At 39.2% G+C, this 21,795-nt stretch overlaps 1 protein-coding gene across 10 annotated transcripts in view; it reads left to right on the forward strand.

Annotated features, from left to right (window-relative positions):
- The window catches only part of SETBP1 (SET binding protein 1), a 381,792-nt gene extending 360,879 nt beyond the window's left edge, over positions 1-20,913 (forward strand). For 9 of the 10 annotated variants that reach the window (XM_028480793.2, XM_024132262.3, XM_028480795.2 and 6 more), the window contains one exon: positions 15,509-20,913. In XM_028480793.2, the coding sequence (XP_028336594.1) occupies positions 15,509-16,134 (626 nt within the window). In that variant the 3' untranslated portion in view covers positions 16,135-20,913. The remainder of the gene's footprint in view (positions 1-15,508) is intronic. The other variant, XR_003677371.2, reaches the window with a different exon arrangement.
- The last annotated feature ends 882 nt before the right edge of the window (positions 20,914-21,795 follow it).

Below are 21,795 nucleotides of genomic sequence, written 5' to 3' on the forward strand. Positions count from 1 at the left end.
GGGATGAAAACAAGAGAAACAAAATCCAGGAACACTGTTATTAAGCAACATATAATCATATTTGGGTGTCAAGAACCTCGTGCAGTGCTCGGTGCATAGTAGATACTCAGCAAACATGCCTGGACTGGACCTAACTAATTTTTCTCTCTCCAGAGCTGCGATTTTAGGAAAGACAGAAGGTTTAATGACAGGTTGGAAAGTGCCGTGTCAGTGAGAAGTTTAACTCAATTTCTCTTCTCTGCTTGATTTGTACAGATTATACTCCCAACCACCTCTTGCCACAGTCAGACCCTCTTAAAAACAGAGTAATGATAATAATACATTTTACCTTCTTCCCAGTGATAGTGTCATTCACACCTCCATTGAGACCCAGTGGGAGGTTTGGCTGTGAGGCACATCACACTCAGGGGGGGAGTCAGGTACGATTATTGTAATGAGACTCCACGCTCAGAAATGCAGGAAAGAAAACCTCCCAGACATGAAGCAATTCCTGTTAAGATACTCATTTTATATCAAATATTCAAACTCCTCTTTATAAATAGGAGAGAATGAAAGGACACTCTTCCAGGGCAGATTTTCTGTGGACGAGAACAAAAGGACACAATATTTTATGATCAGTTTTGAGATGAAACTGGCATGCCTGCCTTATTCGTTGGCTTTTTCCATTTCCAGAAGTCTAATTAGATTGTTGGTTTAATGGTGGTGAGATAATGTAGTGGCAACTGAAAGCAACTGTGTTAATGAGAAGAGGGGACAGTGCTTTGGGTTTCCTGTAATTAATGGAGAGTTCTTGAAAAACTTCTTGGTTCCAGTGAAGTTGGCATACTGAGTCCAGCTGTGGAGAAGGGGGACAAGGTCTTTCCTGGTTATTGCTGTGGAAATGGCCTCAGGCAACGTGGAAGAACTGTGTAATGACCGTCATTAAGAATGATCGTTAGTGGTCCAGGCAGACTGTAAGTCAGTCTAAGAGACTGGAGAAAGAATTTAGAGAGAATAAGACAGGAGTGACAAAGAGAAAGAGACAGACAGAAAGACACACAGAGAGGTATAACTCACCCGCAGCCCTCTCCACTCTACCTTTGAGGGTCACTGGAATAATCCCAGAGCACCTCCCAGGGGGCCTCCTTCTCCTGCTGCTCAAACTAGAATTGACTAGACAAGACTGGATTAGAATAGACTAGAACGGATCTCTGCAAACCCCTTCATGTTGCAGCTGAGGAAACTGAGCTCGGAGAAGTGAACTGAATTACAAATATTACCTGCTAGGAATTAGGAAACCTGGACTCTTTCTGGCTGCCACACAGACATAAAGTGAAAACTGCATTTGGTATTCAAGGACCAGTGTTACTGCATAGCCTGCAGTACTTAGTTCATTTCCTTAGGTGAGTCACAGTCTAAATGAGACTTCTGAGTCTCAGTTTCCTTACCAGTGAAATGGGAAAAATAATTTCTGCTTTTTAGGCAGTGGTGAGAAAGAAATGAAACAGCACCAATCCCATGTTCAAAACAATATATCACTATTTTATGACCCCTCTCATGTTAAAAATGAAGTCATGTCATGCCAGGATTTAATCATGTTAAGTCATAATTTAGTCATGTTATGACTCAGATCATAATACCCATTAACTATCTTTAGAAGTTATATCCTCACTACCTCCTCCAAATACCCTTATCTCAGGGCACAGTCAAACCACCCCCTTATCTGTTAGGGCTTCATATTGAGCTCATCTTACTGGAACTTCTATAAGGCTTTGTTACAAATTGTCAGATATTTTTTAAGTACCTGCCACAATGATACATACAAGTAAAGATTAGCGCTTGCCCTAGAACTTTCACACTGTTTGGGAAGGCCTGACACTAAAACATGAGATGACCAAGTAATATTTTTAACTTAATAGATTGAATAACAATCTCAGATACTAACAGAGCTATCATTTAGCAACGAAGAAATCATTAGTTTCCAACTGAAGGGCACTAAGGGAGTTCAGAGGACACTGAGATGATCTATGCATGGGTATGTGTTTATTCAGAGAAGGAGGAACTTGTACACATAAATGTGTCCCTTCACTCAGAAGTTCTATGGGATTTTCAGAATGAGCTTCTCAATGGAAAGCTGGAGATTATACTGGCCTAGGTGTAATTTAATTACACTAGGACACTGAGATGTGGGAGTTGGAGGACACTGAGATGATCTGGGAAGAGAAGAGTTGAGATGGCCTTCTAAGGATGGACCAAATTAAAAGCACAGAGATCTCTAAGACAGGAGTGTATGTGGAAATAATGACAGAAGAGGCTGGAAGAGAGGTTTGGGGTCAGAACCTAGAGTCCCTAAAATTCTAGAATGAGTCATGGTGACCCTTCTGAAGGACAGTGATATCAAAATAAAGCCATGGGCCAATAACTGTCTGCAGTTGTATTTTGATTGGCCTACACAGGTTTATACATTTTTAAAAATTAATTAATCTGCAGATTGTAAACATCAGGAGATTTACATAATAATCAAGAGTTCTGGCTTTTTGAAACTCATATTATCTGATAACTTTGGGCTTGGATTCCTACCTGGCAACAATGATTGATACAGAATAACATTTGCCCCATTAGATGGGCCATATTCTCTTTAGTTTTCCATGTCCTCCCCTATTCCCCCCACCTTTCTTCCTAATCCTGGCCAACCTCACTCATTATATTGGCTGTCTGGCTCCCTATAGGGAACCCTTAAAGGCATTTGACCTGGAGAAAGCAGCAGGTTCAAAACAATATGCAAGAAGGCCTAGTCTAGCAGAAGTAGGGCAGGTGGTCTGTAGTAATACCTTGTGTTATTTAACTATGAAATTTGGCGGTTAGAAAAGGCCTTTGAAATTGTAAAACTGAGAGAAATTTGGTGTTCTGATGCAGTCATTAGTAGAAAATTAACAGGGAAACCCAGGTTTTCTCACTTCTTGTCCAGCTCCTTGTCTTCTTTGCCTTCTTAAGGAAATATGGTATGAAACTCACTTTGAAATAGGGCAACCCTTGCTTGAATCTTTGAGTCCATGACTTCTAAGATGTGTCCTTTGGGGCAATTATTTAACCTCTGAGGTCTCAGTTTTCATCTCTGTACAACAGAGATAGTAATGTCTTCACGTGGTTGTGATCACAATTAAATGAGGAAATATGTGAAGTACTGCAGACTGCACCATAGATTCTCCAAAAATGTTAGGTTCTCCCCCTTTCCCATAGTTTCATATGAGAGCAGAGATGATGCTGTCCACTTACCTTGTATGGTCTATGGTACGACACAAAGAGTACATGCTACAAAAACAATCATTGAGTAAATGAATGATCCAAGAACATGTACACCCCACCCCACCCCCAGCAAAGAATAAAAATTCTTTTTCTCCCACTCCCCCACCCAAGCTCCTAAAATGTGACATCTGTTATTTAATGTCCTTTGTAAGTAACTCTGTTAGTTTGCTTTATGAGGTCTACTTTCGAAAGAGACAAAAGGAGAGAACTTAGCTTCTTACCATCTCTCTCAAAGTTTCTCACCTGTTGAAGAATCCTCTTCCCTAGGAATTGTTCTGTTTCCTTGAAACCTCTTTAAACTAAGAGAGACCAGATAGCCCTCATACAACAATAAGGAAACGTGAGTCTGTGTACCAATGGACAATTTCTAAGGACAGAGAGAAAGTACTGATGGAGGGAATTTCAACTGTTCAGTGATTCCAGCAATGTCTGTGAACACCCTGTGTGGCCTGGACCCAGGACTTGCCCCATAAAGAATACAGAGCTCAGAAGAAAAGAGAGTAAGCCTGATATTACCTTTAAATTCAGCAGGGGATCAGACCAGCCTCAAGCAGTGTTCCTGGGTTGCTGGGAATAGTTTCAGTGCTCAGAAACACTCCTCCAAGGGATTTTCTTGCCCTCCAATAACCTGAAAATATTTTGAGAGAACTTTTATTATTTTGAAATTCAGGTTTTTGTCAGTGCCTTTTAGGCCCAATCCTGGTCTTTGTCTCGCACAAGTTGCCAGAGTTAAGTGATTTGGGCTTTACATATGGAAAGTTCATTTGTTGTGTAATTAATGGGAAGCAGACTTTGGGAAGCTGATGATCCAGGCCCTTATTTATATGAGAGCATATGTCTGTGTTTTGTTTATGACTCACTCTCTTACTCCACTCATTGTAACTTGGGTTTGTTTACACTAACTTTTCCTAGAATCCGAGCCACATGGTATATGAGCCAATAATTTATGGTTTCTAAAAGGGAAAGATGATGAATGAGCTTTTCCCTGTTAAATTGTCAAATCTTAAATTGAGGAGTATTTGCTGCGTTGAGTCTGTCCAAGCTTATATTTGAAAAAAAAGAAAAGGTAAAGCAATAGCAACAACAACAACAAAACCCCCAACCTACTGGTATAGTGCTCACAACTTGAATGTATATATAATTTGCCAAGAGAGCATGTGACCACTCCCCCACAATAAACCATTATAATTCTGATCCAAATGTTCAGCAATGAAAAGACCATTCATTTCCCCCCCGCCCCGACCTCCTCTCTCTCTGGCTCTGTCTCTCTCATTTCTGGTGTTACATAATTAATATATAATATGTACATGTCTCGCTTTTCCAGGGGACCCATTGTTTTAATCAATTGGTGGACTTAAATGTTCAAGCTGGTTTTCTTAATGGTGCTAAATAAGTTCCAAACTTGTTTTTGTCATCGAAGCTTCACTTCTCCTATGGGGAGGTTTGGATTTCGGTCTATATTTCACAGTACTTCAGTGCTTTTGGTCATAGCTTGGATACTCCAAACAGTTAGTGGTGCTCTGAGGAGAGTAGGGAATAACTGAAATATGTGAAGATCTAGTTTAATTTACAGTGATTTGGATCCCCTTCAATAAATCCTTTTCTATTTTACACACAGATTTTACAAAATAGATGGTAAGTGTTGGCTTAGGTTGAGTCATGGATTGATTCCATTTCAAGTAAGTTGGCTGAGCTTGTGCTGGTCCCCAGTAGGAGGAAGTTGGACCTAAGTGCCTAGCACAGCGCCTGGCACCAAGTGGGCTCAATCCATATTTGTTCTAAGAATAAATAAGAATAGCTAAGATATGGTCCTTGTGCCTTAAGAAAACACAGTTTAAGAGAAGAGATAAATGCAGATTAATCCCATAATCTTAAATCAGGACAGACTATGAGAAGTGCTATCAGAGAGATATAAGCAATGTACAGGGGACCAGAAAGATTAACGTTGAAATGAGAGTACTTCATGGCTTTTAGGAAGAGGACTTTATTTGACTGAATTCCAGCTGAAATCGGAAAGCACTGGAACCACACCTAGCATTGTTTTGTTTTGTTTTTGTCTTTTTTTTTTTTTTTTCCCCACTAGGGTAGGAGAATTGACTCTGGATAAAAGAAAAATGTAAGACTTTTCTTTCCCCACTCCAACATCACATGCAATATCCTTTCTGGCAGAAATAATAGAGTTGGGCATACACCTGTAGGCTATGCAAAGTTATTGTTTCTGTGGTATATCCATTGTCTACTAACCAGACACAAAAATATATGAAAGTCTAAAGCAATGGGTATAAATTGCTTGCTGGTGTTATGAAGAATTCAGGGATATTTTATTGTATAAATTGACATTTTTTTCTTGAAAAACTTCAATAAAGAGAAAAATAGTAGCAGGCGCTTGAGTCGCATGAATCATGCCCAGAAGGGATTAAAGGGAAGGTTGACATGAGGGTATTCAGATTCTCTAGAAACTTCACAAACCTGGGCCCTCTCTGAGAAAACAAAAATAAGATTCCAGACTTTCACAATGGACTAAAACCAATAAAATTAAATTTTGTAGATTTAAATAGAAGGCTTGCATTTAAGCTCAAAAACCAGTTCCACATAGCAATGGCCAAGTTTGGTGGCCAAACTCATGAAAGTGTTTAAGAGAGTTAATTGAGCTTCCATTTAATATGAACCAAACGTGTGATATTGCTGCAAAAAAAAAATGCAGGTTATTTTGTTGGTTGTCTGTTTTAATGTAGCTCACATTAATAGAACATTAATAGAAGTGTAGTGCCTTATCACTTCATACTTGGAAAATCAATTCAATTCTGGGCACCAAAATTTAAGGTGGGATTTGTCAGATGATTAAATCTCCAGAGGAAGGTAATCAAAATGGAATATAGCCTAGAAGTAATCTCATATGAGACACAGATGAAGGAATTGAGGATATTTTACCTAGAACAGAGAAGACTTGGAGGTGTATAACTATTTTTACAGAATCATATTTATTCTGAAGTAAGGGTCCTGCAAAGAAATTAAGAGATTTGTCTGAAGGCAGAGAACTGAGGGGTGAAAAGTCACGATGAGAACTTCATTCTCCTAACGTCCTGGTCAATATGTTTTCTAACAAAACAAATTGTAAACAGATTGTAAACAAAAGTCTGAGTTTTAAGTAAACAAATGCAATTATTAAGTCCAGTTAGAAAACAAAACATGAATACCAACAATTTGATGTAATTCTTGAAGTTCTAGCACGGTCAATAAGGATTTATTTCATCTGAGCCTAAATATTAAAAATGTGAAAAATTTCATAAGAGCATGTTTGTTACATTATTCTTTGTTCTTCTAATTTTTTTTCCAAATTTAAAAGAAAGGAAATCTCTCACAATCAAGTGTGAACATGCATCTACAATAGTTGGAGTATTATATAAGGGATGGTATTTATGGTTAAGGATATTGCTATGCCACATTCGAGAGGAAAGAAAGAAGAAATATAAAGAGCCCTTTGAGAGGGTGCAACCACCCCCGCCGTGTGACCACCTGGCATGCTGTGAGACTCAACAGATGTAGCGTCAAACTTTTTGGCATTAACTGCATTTCAATCCAGCCTCTCACGTTGTCTAGTCAGTCTGCTGGGGCTTGAGCTACATGCAACATACAAAAGCCAGAGTTGATTGAAACAGAGCGGGGTTAAATGTCCCTAGTATTCCTCAGTTTATGAGTGCCACCACTCACAATTCTCTCCTCGCCAAGCCACTCTGACTCTAATAAGTATCACTCCCAGAGTTAAAATTCTTCTGTGGATTCATCCTGGGCAATTCCTACTAATAATATGCACAGTGCACCTTAGAGGCTGATACAGCTGCCCCTGTTTCTAGTTCTCTGATCTCTGAACTCTCTCCCTTCATCTAGCTTTCTCAGGCCAAAGCCCTGGTTCCCTTCCTTAGAGGTTCTCTGAACAACCTGGCAGTGTTCTTATTCATCTTAGTCTCTGCAAATCTTAGTCTCTGGAGACAAGTTACCACTGCCTTTATCTGTCCAAAGCCACAGCTGGTTTGTCCAAAACCCAGGCTCATGAAATGACTGGCATTATTACCCTGTGGTTAGAAAACTCAAGGATTCTGAAAACCTAGGGACCAGGACCACACAACTGCCTTACCGAATAAAGGAGGTCAGCATCAAATCCCATTCCAGAGTCCCATGGATGGGACACTCTTGACTGCCTTGGAATTACATGCAATTCAATTAAAGGTGCTCTAGGGAATAGGAAGAGTAATGATATTAGGCTTTGGTTTCTAGGATTTACAATCTGAAATGATCTAGCAGGAAATATTAATCAAGCATCTACTATGAGAAAGGAGCTGTGCTCTTAGTTATGAGGGGTACAAAGAAGAACACATGCTGTCTTCAAGAAGCTTTAATGGCTTCTTAGGCCGTGCACTCATAGAAAGTTAAATTCCTCTAAGATTAAATACTGCATGAATGAAGTCTTCAAGAGTCTAAAAAAACAAATGAAAACTTTTAAGCAGTTCAAATTTTTGATCATGAAGTGATATTGGTAACATAATTTTGAACAGTTACCGCATGTAAATACATATTTAGAATATGTGTACTCATCTTTTAAAATGTAAACTTGAAAAGGTGAGATAAATCTGAAATAAATAATATTCTTAAAATAAATTTAAATTTCATTTAACTGTATTATTAATGAAACAAATTTTATACTAATGTTAATATTTTTAATAATGTTCAGAGAGGACCAAGTGATTGAGTTTGAATACTTCTTTTTGAAAATCTTGGGTTTTTTTTAACACTTGTGATTAAGCAATTTGAAGGTCTCATTTCAAATTCAGTTTGTTTCAATACTTGTTAGTAGATGTTATAGGTTAAAAGGATATTTCACATAAACGTAGATCCAAAAGGAGAAAGTGTATCATTTTGCTTAAGTCATAATACTATTTTTTTCAATCCCATCCATCAATTAAGTAAAGGGTTTTTTTGTTGAAATTCAACTAACCAACTTCCTTTATTAACAGTCAGATGGTCTTGCATTTCAAAAGACATTGCATTTTTTTAATGAGTTCAAATCTCTGAAACTCTTCATTTGGAAGTTAACTCTGTTTACAAGATTTTTTAATTTGCATATTTAAGGATGTTATAGGTTATAATATCATTTTCAGCAACAAAATTGTCAAAAATTGAAACATTTCCAATCAATTTAAAAAATGCTGTCACCATAGTATGAGTTTGCTTCTAAAAGCAGTTACTTTCTTGCCCATTTTGCCCTAAAGGGACATTAAGGGGTTTTTTTTGTTTTTTAACAACTGCTAGGTAACATTACAGACAGCCCATTGACAGCACTGAGAAGGTGAAAACATTTAGAACACTTCTCTCAAAGTAGAAGAAAATTGCCAAATTCGTCTTTGAAAATAGCAACTCTTTTATACAGTTTGCTGCAAGGTAACCAATAAAACTCTCTGTGGTATATAACATATTTCATGGATATTCCTGACCTCATTACAAAGTATTTTTATTTTTTGTTAAAGTTTTTTTTATTGTTTAAAGATCTTAATTTTCTAAACCATGGTCAGGACCTGACAACACCTGAAGGGAATAAACTGATGGGATGCCATCAGCCCCTTGAATGCATGTGGTCTCTTCTTTTCCCAGGAACCTCATGCCCAACTGTGACAGGTAACACATCGTGCAGCCCAAATAAGGGCATCACCCACCATCGCTCCATATAGTAAGCATTAGAATGCTTAACTTAGTTCTTATTTTTCAGATAAGATATAAATAATATAAATTAAAATAATGTATATAATTATATATTATATAAAAATTTATATATAATAAAGTTAAACACATCAAATTTATATATTTTTACATATATTTACATAAAATATATATTATAAAATATATTTTTATATATTTTATATGCTTATATAAAAATATTATTATATAAAATAATTTATATAATAATATGTTTTTCTTGCAGCCCAGTTTCCTCTTTGGGAGCATGCACCCCACTTGAGAGGCTGCCGGTTTAGAACAGGATCAGATCTGGAGAGGCAGAGAGGAGCGCCCACACATAAACATGCAGGTGCACACCCACTGCTTCACCTCTCCATCAGTCGAACTGTTCCTCACCTCCTACCTTCACTCTTCCCACGGAGAAATGTGAAATAGGAGCCAAACAAAGATCAGGGTCTCCTAAGCCATTGCAGCTGAGATGGAATGTTCTTTCACAATAAACCCCTAAGAGGAAGCTGTCATTTAATAGTCAAGCAGTGACTGTGCATTAAACAAGCTAGTCACATTTTCAAAGAAACCCCAAACTGTATTAAGGTGACTTTAAGAACAGAATGGAAGTAGCATTCTATCGTGACAAATGCCCCACATCTGCTAACACTTAATACTAAATTATGGCTTTCAAATTGGAAAGCAGTGGTATATAGCATGTGTGCTGATGACTGGCAGTGACTCATGTGCTCTGCCCACCAGAAGCCTCACCAGCCAAGGCAACTTGCCATCTTTTTCAAACGAGCTTTTAAGACCAGGACACAAAGGTTAATTTAAATTCTAAGGAAGAAGGAAAAAAGATTGCTTGCCAAGGCAAGTTGCTTCATATATCCCATTAGAAAATAAAAAGCAGCATTTGGAAAACGAGATCATTATTGAGTTAAGTACAAAAGTATCAAAAAAATGCACATTTTCATGGGACAACATTAAACAATTGAATTCCCTTGAACTTGTATTTGCTGCCCATGTACTACATACCAGATCTTGTACTGCTGTGTGAATAACTGGGAGTACAGAGGGAAGACATGAGCTTTGCCTTTGAAGAATCTTCTAAGTATCAGCATACAAAGCAATTTCACACTGCAGCTCTGTGCCTTGACTGAGGCTGATGGTTCTCCAGCCCTGTCCACCTGGAGGGCAACTCCACTCCGGGCAGTTCAGCAGTCCCCAATATTTCTCTAGCTTCCCAATTCAAACAGCAAGAAAAATTCCAATTGGTCTAGAGATAAATTTGCCTCCCTCTCTGACCCATCCAAAACTTTACAAAACTAGAATGTGTCTTACACATGGGCAAAGTCTCCAAACCATTAGCACCTATTTCTGAGGAAGCTTCTATACAGCTAAGCCTCATTAGCCCTTATCTTGCTCACAGTGCTTACACGACATCTATATAAAGTCAGTGTGCAAAAGCAGTGATAAGTCCAGTGTTTGATTATCATAAAAGAAGTAGTAAAATCAACAAACGCTGATGAGCCAATCATCTGATAATGGGAGCAAAGAGAAAATCTAGGTCTGGACCAAAACCAACTCAATCATTTGCATGGCAGTTTTAAGTACAGGAAAAGTCTACAAGATGATTTGCATTGCAGAGTTACGAAGAAATGAATTCATATTTTGCTTTGGCCACTCATAATTATTCTTTAAGGCTAACAAAGAACAGGCAAGATGTAGGACAATTATAGGAAGGAGAGCAAATATGGAATCAATCTTGGGGCAAGAGCCCAGAAATTACTGTCTAATAATGAAACAATTTGAAGAGAGAAAAATCTGTTAACATTTAGAGGAACAGTGAAATCATAAGCAGTAAGGAGAAAGATTTGTGAATATTAAACCCTGCCAAGTCCAAAGCCCTCCTCTCCACCACACTAGGATTTCAAACTTATTAGATGAAATAAATGTCATAGAAAGCCACCTCACTTTTGGTAAGGCAGTAATGAGTATAGGTAAGAATTATAGCAATCTTTAAATAGAGAAGCATCTAGTCTAACTGTTCAGTGTAATAGATGAAGAAAGAGAGACCCAGAGGGGCTAAGAAGTTCATTCTAGTTCAGCTTGGTTTCCAGCTGTCCCTGCCCAGAGCCCTTCCTACTGACCTGCACACACAGTAATGAGCCTACACTGAAAATTTGGATAATACATACAGGACAAAATAAAATTCAGATGTTCAGTACATGTGAAACCCCTCAAAAATTGTAATGTGAAAAAGAAAGAGGGGTATTAAGTCTTAACACCTGAGGCCATCAGCGGAGATAGGACCATGACATATGTTTATGAAGCTGGTCACAACATAAAACCCAGAGTGCTCATTCATTCTTCCCTCCCATTCAGCCAGGAGAGTAGCTACCAGCAGGAGTTTTCTAGGGAGATTATGCATGCCCTTTACTGAGGACATTTCTTATTCTTCTAAAATTATTTAGGTGAAATAGAGCCCAAGAATATGAAAACCAGAGCACCCCCCCAACCCCCACCAGTCCTAAGATCCTGAGAAAGATGTTTTACTGACACTAATCATTTATATTTTTTTAACCATGTATTATGGAACTAGCAAGTATATACCAAAGTAGCAGAATAACATAATAAACCTCTGTGTACTTATCACTCAGCTTCAACATAATCAACTCATTTCAATCTTGTTTTAGGAATACTTCCACTCCCCTCCTCCCTCCCTTATTATTTTGAAGCCAGTCCCAGATGATATCATATGATTTCATCTATTAATAATTTAGCATGTATTTCTAAAAGACAGGTACTTTGAAAAATGATCACAATGCAATTATCACACCTAAGAAAGTTAGCAATAATTATATAATATCAAGAAACACCGACATTATTCAAATTTCCATGAGTTTATAAAATATCTCTTTTGACAGATTGTTTAAATTGGTATACAAATATGATCATTTTATCTCTTCTCTCTTTTAATTTACAGTTCCACCCTCCCCCCCAACCTCGCAACTTATTTGTTGAAGGCACCAGGTTGTTTGCCCTGAGCTTCCCACAGTCTTGTGCTTTACTGAATGTATCTCCGTGTGTCCTCTGTATTCCGCGGTACTTAGGTCTAGAGCTGAGCTGCCCAATATGGTAGCCACTAACCACATGTAGCTACTTAACTTTAAATTAAACTAAATTTAGAGTCAATTCCTCAATCACTTGCCATATGTCAGGTGCCCAGTAGCCACATGTGGCTAGTGGCTGCTGTATGGGACAGCATAGATATAGAACAGTTCCACCATTGCAGAATTTCTATAGGACAACGCTAGTCTAGGGGCTTAATAAAGTCCCGTAACGTAGCTTTGGAGGGAAGAAATGTTGAAATCTCATCCACCCAGTCTTTGACTCACAGTTAATCTGCACTGTGGTCACTTTAAACCTTCACGTCTGGATATTGAAAATGAAATAAAAATTCAAGGGATCTGTGTGTTTCTAAATTTACATAAATGGTATGCTTACCAATACTTTTGTTATTTGCTTTTTTTATTCAAGTTTTTTTTTTATTTAACCATGTTGATATATTTATGTGTATTTTATTCCTTTTAAGAGACATGTATACAATATTCCATTGTTTGAATGTATCGCAGTGCTTCATTATCTTTTTAATTAATATTTATATTGTTTTAAGTCTTCTGTAACATACACTGAGCTTCAAGGAATGTCCTCAGCCTCCTGTTACATATGAGCAAAAGAGGTGACCTGCCCTTGGGATCTCTGGGGCATTGGGTACGCCCATCTTCAACTCTAGTAGTTATTGCCCAATCACTCTCCAAAATGATTGTGTCAATTTGCTCTCCTGCCAACACTCTGCAAGTGTTCCTACTTCCTTACAGAATTATACATATTAGGTAGTTTCAGACTTTTAATTTTTACCAATTTTTCACATATATGCAGCAAAAGTATAAATTCAAGCAGGGAAAGGAAAGGAAATGGAATTGATGATGGAGCACTGAGCTGACTCTAAAATGTTTTCTTGCTTAAAAAAAAAATAAAGCATGTATGGCAAAAAGTTAATGTTTATTAAATGTGAATGGTGGGTACAAAAGAGTTGGTTATGATATTTTTATTATTCTTTGGTAGGTTTACAGTACTCAGAATAAATTTTTATTTCATAATTATTTTTCAATGCAAGGGCCTAATAAAAAATTATGCAGCATATAACAAATTATTGAACATGGAATTATCTACTAGGTTCCGTTTTGTTTGTTTGACATTTCATGCTAAAAAAAAAAAAAAAGTACTGAGAAGAAATATCCATTGGTTGTATTTGCCCCAAATGATCTCCAGCTCAGCTCACGGAGTTTTCCAGTCAAGTTTTACTCAGTCAAACATTGCCAACTAATTGCCCAAAATGATTTACTTTGTACCTGCATGCTGTATTAGTGTCACATAGCATTTTCTTCTCTTTGGATGATATAAACTAAAAAGAAGGTAAACTGCAAGTGGAACTTTTATTTGGAATAATGCCAAAAGTTTTGTGGGGTATTTCTGGCTAGTTTTCATTTCCTCATGAACTCTGTGGACAAGGTAAATGGCTTAGCTCTGACATGAAGACCTGCTCTTAGTGTCACTATATTTGCAATGGTCGATTTAAAAATCCAAACTAAAACTCCTTTAGAGAAGAATATGATTGTAAGGCAGCAACAATCAGTGTGATTCATCAGTGGAGAAACAGTTTTTAAATCCCTTCCATGTACAAGGCACCATGCTATGCCCTGTGAGGGACATAAAGACCAACAAAAGTCGGTCTCTGCATCTGAAAACTTAAAATCAAGCAAGCTTTTCCTTTTACAACACTAAGTACAAAAATTTTATTTTTGTAGCCAGAAGCTCACTCTGGCTTTGTTCTATTTTGATCTTTATAACTTATTTTAAAGATTGCTCAGTAGTTATTCATTGCACAGTAAGTCTCACAATGACCTTTGGCCAAAAGCAGTACCATTTTGGCCTGTCCTGTGGAACTCAGAGCTTCCCACTCCATGAAACTTGTGGCATAAATAACTTCAAATAAAACCTTCTGGGAGATCTGTGTCGGGCACAACATGAGAGAGAAATGGGGAAAAGCAGGGAAAGAACCAAGCAGGAGTGCCCAAGAGTAAGTGACAGCCGTGTCTTTGTTTTCAGCATTTTTTCCTCATCTCCCTTAAGATATTTATTCTGCTTGTCCACTAGTAGTTGAAAAAATATGGGATGACACAACAAACCACGATGCTAAAATGAAACACATTTGCTTTCAGGCCTGCAACGTTTCGTAGGGTTGACGACAACTACATGGGCTTCTTTCCGGATGAGCATTTAGTGTAAATCACAGCAACAAACACTAAGGACACACTTCTTAAGCTTATAAGTAGCCAGAGGGAGGAGCCAGTGTGAAGATGGGTTATCAGGACGTGTGTGAGTGCCTGTTTATATGTGTGTGTACACATGTATGTACACGTTTGCCTCTAGTGAACAATACAAGGAGAAAGAACGATCTAAAGGAGGAAAGGTCTGCTACGTCTTGAAGCCATTCACACTTTATGGTGTCTGAACTTCAAAATGAAGCAGTTCTGAAGGCTATTTAGTGGCGGCAGTACAGGACTTCCCGCGACTAGAAGTTTGGCTCATAAAATAGAGACGCATCTGGCCACCAGGACATGAAAAGAGCTCCTTGCAAACAACAGCCCGGTAGCACGGGTGTAAATGATTCAGAAACACCTGGCTGGTATTTCCCCTGGGGTTTCCAGAAGATGAACTAGTTAAGAAAGACTTGGTCAATTGGACATCATCAGGCAAGCTGACAAGTCCAGACCATTGGGGGAAAAAATTAGAGAGCTGGGATCATCCCAAATAGAGTGTTCCTGAAAAGTATCCTCCCTCTGTCATTGGAGGAGGGTTAGAAATATAATAGGTTCGGTTAGATATTCTAGTTCAGGTCAAGGCACCTCTTTTTCGAGGCTGACGGTACACATGAATGATCCAGATTGCTTGATCCAGAGGGCTGCTTGTCATTTTTTCCATTCAGCATCTTTTACAAAAAGATGAAATATAGCCTAATGCTAAATTGAATTGGATCAAATGTCAGAGGGCTGAATAAAAAATAAAAGCTATGGTAGGAGAAAGTAATGGGAGAATTTATACTGTGATTCTGACATTGATTTCCATGGTAGATCTTCCTACATGGTGTGAGCCTCAGTTTCCAAACTTAAAAATGGGAACAAGTGTATTTCATGGGATTGTTGCAGAGACTGACATAATGAAATGCTTTGTATGCATAATATTCAACCCATGTTTATTTTTATTATTTTTAATTTTAATAAAGGAAAAAGAAGAAATAGTGGGTACTGAGTCATAGTTATAGCATTAATTTTCCATGATCTTCATAGCCAAATATAATGCCAGCTGTCACTGAAAAGACTAGGTTTAAGGCAGTCTGCATACTGTAATCAATTTCTTCTCTCTTCCCTTCCCGCAGCCAGCTCCTCGCTGAAGAAGCGATTCAAGCGGCGGGAGATCGAAGCCATCCAGTGCGAGGTGCGGAAGATGTGCAACTACACCAAGATTCTGTCCACCAAGAAGAACCTGGACCACGTGAACAAGATCCTGAAGGCCAAGCGGCTGCAGAGACAATCAAAGACAGGCAACAACTTCGTCAAGAAGAGGAGAGGGCGTCCCCGGAAGCAGCCCACGCAGTTCGATGAGGACTCCAGAGACCAAATGCCGGTGCTGGAAAAATGCATCGACCTTCCCAGCAAAAGGGGTCAGAAGCCGAGCCTAAGCCCGCTCGTCTTGGAGCCGGCCGCCAGCCAAGACACCATCATGGCCACCATCGAGGCGGTCATCCACATGGCCCGGGAGGCGCCTCCCCTGCCCCCGCCGCCGCCCCCGCCCCTCCCGCCGCCGCCGCCGCCGCCGCCGCCACCCCCACCGCCCCCTCTGCCCAAGACCCCCAGAGGAGGCGGGAAGAGGAAACACAAACCTCAGCCTGCGGCCCAGCCCACGCAGCAGCCGACCCCGCAGCAGCCCCTTCCCCAGGAAGAGGAGGTGAAGGCCAAAAGGCAGAGGAAGTCGCGAGGGAGTGAGAGCGATGTCCTTCCCTAGGGTGGGCCTGGGCGTCAGAACCTGGGGCTGGGGAGACTGACGCGTTGGAAGTGCAGTGAGCCGGGGCTGGGTCCGAATGCCCTTCTCTCCCGAAGCTGGGCAGGCAGACTCGGGCCAGATGACGGGGTTGAGCCTTCAGGAGCTCTTGGGAAAGCAAAGCAGGGGAACGTCTTCAAAAGAAGTGTGTCTGTGCTTTACAGCAGTTCCCAGCCAAGGGGCACTTCAGTATGGCTAGATCCTTGACAGGCAGCGCAAGACCCATCAAGGAGGAGAAAGATGGTGGTGCTCTCCGACAGCCGCCAGACCTCCCGCATCCAAGGTGCGCCCTTGATTCCGTTGCATTTGCTGGCCAGGAAAATTGAAAGGGGAACGCCCTCAATTAGGAAACATTCCAAGGGGAGAAAAGCCGCAAATTTCTCAGCTGGCTTTGTTGTAAGCCACTTCCATTTAATTGGTTTTTATTTCTTTTGGTTTTTCAAGCTCGGCTAGGCTTTGGGGCACCAACATCATCTTCAGGGGACCTGAATCTTTACGTTAACAATACAGTTTCTCAGATGGACTCATGTCATCAGAGGGTGGAATTGTAGTGATAGGCAACCTTAGACATGCGTTCATATTCTTCTGTGTGTCTCCTCTATCACACATACACTGATTTTTAGAATCATCTGTTCCTACTTTTTCTTTGCCCATTGTACTTCCATATACCTTTTCATTAACTTACTTGCTGCCTTCTTTAACTTGGTACACACCTAAATAATGTAAACCTTACCTGTGTTGTAATGTTCACCTTGGCATGCTGTCCCAAGGAACTTGGCTTTGAATTTCAGTCATTGTGAAACAAATACTTAGTATCGATAGAGCCTTTTAAAAATAAGTGATTTAGAGCAGCCGAAGATACGTTGACCCAGGTGTCAACCAGGTTATTTTTATACTTAAAACATATCAGCAAAGAATAGGCAGAATAAAATGGTTTTAATGCCCCATAGAAAATGGAATAGCTGACAAATCACCAAAAATTGAAACCCCAGACCCACCAGAAAGACAAGTGTCTAGCAATGCCTTGGTATGTGGATTTTTTTTTTATACAAATAACCATCAAAGGTCATTGAAAAAAGGGAACAAAAAGACAATAGAAGTACATTGTCTCTTTTCATAAAAGCAAATGGGAGTAAGTGTTCTTATCTGGGAAAAAAAAAAAAAAAGGAAAGAAAATGCTCAAAGGGTGTCACCACTCCAATAGTATCACGCCACCTTGGACAAAGTATCCAAGTTGTGGTTGCCTTAATAAACTGAAACATTTTGTACATAATGTAATTATAAATCTATCAGTCTGCATGGATGCAAACTGTGTGTGACAAATCGTCTTTTAAATGGTCAGTTTCGACTGTATATTTCTCATCCAAGTTGTACTCTAGCCATTGGTTTAGCGTGGACAGATATTCCATCTCTATTATCCACCTCCACAGCCCAAGTAAAACATGTTAAGAAACTCAGAATGAATATGAAGTTATTCCATTGCCATAGATGTTTTCTAAAAGTCAGATGTGGAAATGTCAAAGTATTTTCAATTTCCTCCCTCACTCTTCCCCTTACCTTTCCTAAGACATCAAATACCTGGTATGATAGATTATAAAAAGAGAGACACTGAGAGACAGAATTAAATTTTCTAACGGGAATTAGAATATCTAATTAGAATATCTAATTAACTCCAAATTAAGTTTCTTTACAGGAAGTTGCAAACGGCAGGAAATCATATTATTACTTCAGAACACAACATTATTTCCTTAGGGAAAGAAGGATTTTTGTTGGGAACATAGGAGAATAAGGGATGGGTTATCTATGGGAGTAAACTTTAAAATCCCAAGTTAATATGCTTACAAACATCAGTGCTCTGTCATGGCACCACCAGTTGGTTGAAATTACCCACAGAGTCATCCTGTTCTGCACTGTCACCACAGACTTCACGTCATGTGCTGCCGCTAGGTCAGTTGCACTTAATCCCAGCAATATGTAAGTTTAAAGGAGTGCATTCTCCTGTTCTTCAAAGCTTATATCATAGATACTCAGCTTGTGACCTAGGTTGACCTTTGGCATTTCATACAGGTTGAACAGCAAAATCAAACCAACCACTTTCAATTTGTCATTCCCAAGCCATGTCTGAGTGGTTCCAAAGTCACTCAAGAGGAAGGTTTAAATTAGCCCCGCTCACCCCACCATTGCTATGAAAGAGCAAGCATTTTCATTCCAATTAGGCCATAAAGTGGTTTCTCCCTTGTTGGATTTTGAAAATAATTGATTTCATTCTTTCTTTTGCCCCTCTTCCTTCCAGTGTTGTACTCTTTCCCCAACCAAATCTGTGAGCAGACTAAATCTTCCTGCAGAGGGGAATAAGCTGGCACTCTCTAAGCTTCTTAAGGAAGGACCTAAAGCTTAATTGGCATTAACCTCTAGTAGGTGAGAAATTTCAAATAACTCTAGGATACATTAGAATTTCCAAACCAACGAAAGGTATTCCAGGAGAGATACAGCAGACTTGCACCTTATACATAAATTCAGTTCTACAGTTGTCATGTGAGTCAAATGCAAATCCTCTACATTTATGATCCTAAGGATAGATTGGAAAACTGCAGAGGAGCAAAACTGAGACAGGCTAACCTGCTGTTTGGAGGTGGAAGCAAGTCCAGTCACCTGCAGGGCTTCCCCTCTTTCCCATCAAGCTCCTCCCTCAGTATCACATTACTTTTGTTTTTTCTTTTGCTTTCCATTAACCTAACCCATCTTATTAGTATGACCATTTCTTCATTTTCTAACTACCCACTTTGCATTAGCCTCTCCTCTCCTGTCCAGACTCAGCATTGGACCAGTCTCGTTTCACATCTGGTTGGTTGCAGAACAAGGATGAGAACCCAGCTCTCCTGATCCACGTTGTAGAGGTCTCTAGCCACCCAACACTGCCTTCTGTGGCTGCATATTTATTTAGAGAAAATGTCATTTGGAATGCATGAGGCTCCATAAACAGATCCAAAAGTATTTCATAATAAGAGAAATTCCTTTGTTTTCTTTTCTGTTTCCTGGAATACTTGCCTTCAGCAAGCAGGCATGAACCCACTTATAGAGAATCTGATTAGGGGTGAGCAAAGAATGAAATCTGTATAAAAATCACCTTGAAGGTGTTGATGGGTCTCTGATCCACCTTCCTAAGTGGCTGGGGAGCCACTTGCTTTTCAGCCCCTCATCTCAAACGAGAGTAACAGAGTTTAACTTCCTCTAACAGCACTGCTCCGGCTACAGCCCGAGGAAGATGGGTCTAAGGAAAGGAGGGAGCGTCTGGGCTGGCTGGTGACCTGGCATGCCTGGGACCCAACAGCCACTGACAGCCCCGACTAGGTGACTGAGGGCCGACAGGGTTAGCCTGTTAACTTGGCTGCTGTCCGGAGTGGGAGGCCATGGCCGACGGCAGTCGGAGTTTGTGTTCTAGGCATTGCTGGGTCTATAAATATGATAAGCAAGTGGTGACAGAATTATAGTATAAGGTGATGTACTACATGGAGATCATAAAGGATTTGGTTTTAGGACTTAAGTAGAAAATCCCACTCCTACAGCTTATTACCCGACAATATTCAGATAATGAGCTTTTGGAGAATATTTTTTCCCTACCACTAGGAAGATTTACCTGGGAACTGTCTAAAGTCTATACATATATTTCCAAAGCCTTTAAATGCCAACTGTAGCATGGAGAGGGGGGGTGGGTGGCAGAAGCCGAAATGCCTCAAAAGCCATTTAAGTGTTACATTGCAAGATTTTCAGTCCTTCACATTATGTAAAAGTAGATAAATATAGACATTATTCTCAACACTACCCTATAGTATCACAATGGTCCAAATGCCAGAGCTTACAGATAATGTCATCACAGTGCCTAGAAACTCGAACTGTAATATACCGTAGCATTTTCTTGGAGTTTTTTAAAGTTTCTTTCCACGATACCAGGCTCCCCCTGCCTCCTGTTTCTTGGAGAGTTTGCCCTACTGATGAGTCTGCCTCCCTTCTTGGACTCAGTCACTTGGGGAACAGTCTTAGAAGCACATATCAACCAAGGAAGAAACTTCCTGGATATCTCTTGCCCACTTGCCCAGGTATAATAAACACTAAAGGGGGGAAAATTGAAAAGAGCTGTCACTGGTCAACACAGAAGGGCAGTTCCAGCTTAGGTTGGTGTCTTTCTTTTTCTTCCTTTTTTTAAAAAAAATCTATTTCTTAAATAATAAATGCACATGATGTGTTAAATATGTATATATATATTTCAAAAGAAAAAAATGGGGCACAAGATTGTCTTACAAGTCGTGCTGGCTAATTTTTAGTTTGTATTCATAAGTGGTTTTTAAAAGCCTTTTTTAAAGTGTAATTTGCATGTTCTACTTTGATTGTATGTAAACATATTTTAGAACAAAAAATGTATTTGTATTTTATTGAATATAGAGGCAAGAAAAATTGTACATTGTTTGAAATGTTCTTTTTGTAACAGTTTTTATTCATAAAGCATTTTTGTACATTTAAAATGAACATGGACTTGCTGTTATTTGAGGCGTAGATACATCTGGCATGCTTTACTGTCATGCTCCTCCATGGTCTTAGATGTTGGGTTTTAAACATTTTTTCTAAAAGAAAGCTCAGTCTTTTTCGCTACCAGATCAGGTTAGCACAGTATAGAGCACTTAACTATTAAAAAAAAAAGTTAATCCTATTCATATGTTATTCATTGTGTGAAATTAAAGACATTCAATTCAGTCTAACATGAGTTGTGAATTCTTTTGTTTTATTTTCCATCTGGTTCACATCACTAAGGAGTTTAACAGCATTTGGGGGTCTTTGCTCACACCAACTGGATATAGAATCATTGAGAAAATTCTTACCAAATTTCTGCCTTTTGTATGATTCTGGGAAGTACATTGTGGGCAAGATTTGAGTCTGATTTACAGGGTTACTGTTTGGAGTATATTACACCTGGACATAAAGCCAAGACTGATTCAAAGAACCAGTCAGAACTCTGCTGAAAGCAATCCAAATGTAGTGTAAGATGTTGGAGATCCATCCTATCCTAAAATTTTAGAAGAACTGTATGGTTGGGGGTTAAGGCCTTCTTACTAAATATCCCATGATGTTAGATAGCTGAAGGATGGATCTCTGGCTGGCCTTAAAATTTGACTGGAGTGTTAGGAAAGGCTATTTAATCAGTCACAGGCAGTTACTGATCACCTATCCAAAGCCTACCGGTCTGAGCAAGACCCTAAGGGCAGTATCCAGGAATCCTTGCTCTGAAGGAACTTACAAGGTCTGCATGTGGAAGATGAACTATAGTTCTAAGCAGAATATGGCAAGTGGTAGAAGAGTGATGGGGTGTCAGAAGAAGGGTGGAGCCCTTGAGGTGGCACTTTCTTCTCTTCCTACTCTTTCTGTTCTAATTTTTAGTTTATATTCAGAAATAGGTTTTAAAACTCCTTTTAAAAGTGTAAGTTACACATTCTACTTTGAGAACTTGTAAACATACATACATTTACGTATTTTTTGGTTCTTTCTTTATCTTCTGATGCACCACTTTAAAAAGCCAGCAAGGTAAGTAGGAAATATAAGCAGCTCTGCATCCCTAACCATCAACCTGACCCA

Source organism: Physeter macrocephalus, chromosome 19 (assembly GCF_002837175.3).
Source record: "Physeter macrocephalus isolate SW-GA chromosome 19, ASM283717v5, whole genome shotgun sequence".
NCBI classification, from domain to species: domain Eukaryota; kingdom Metazoa; phylum Chordata; class Mammalia; order Artiodactyla; family Physeteridae; genus Physeter; species Physeter macrocephalus.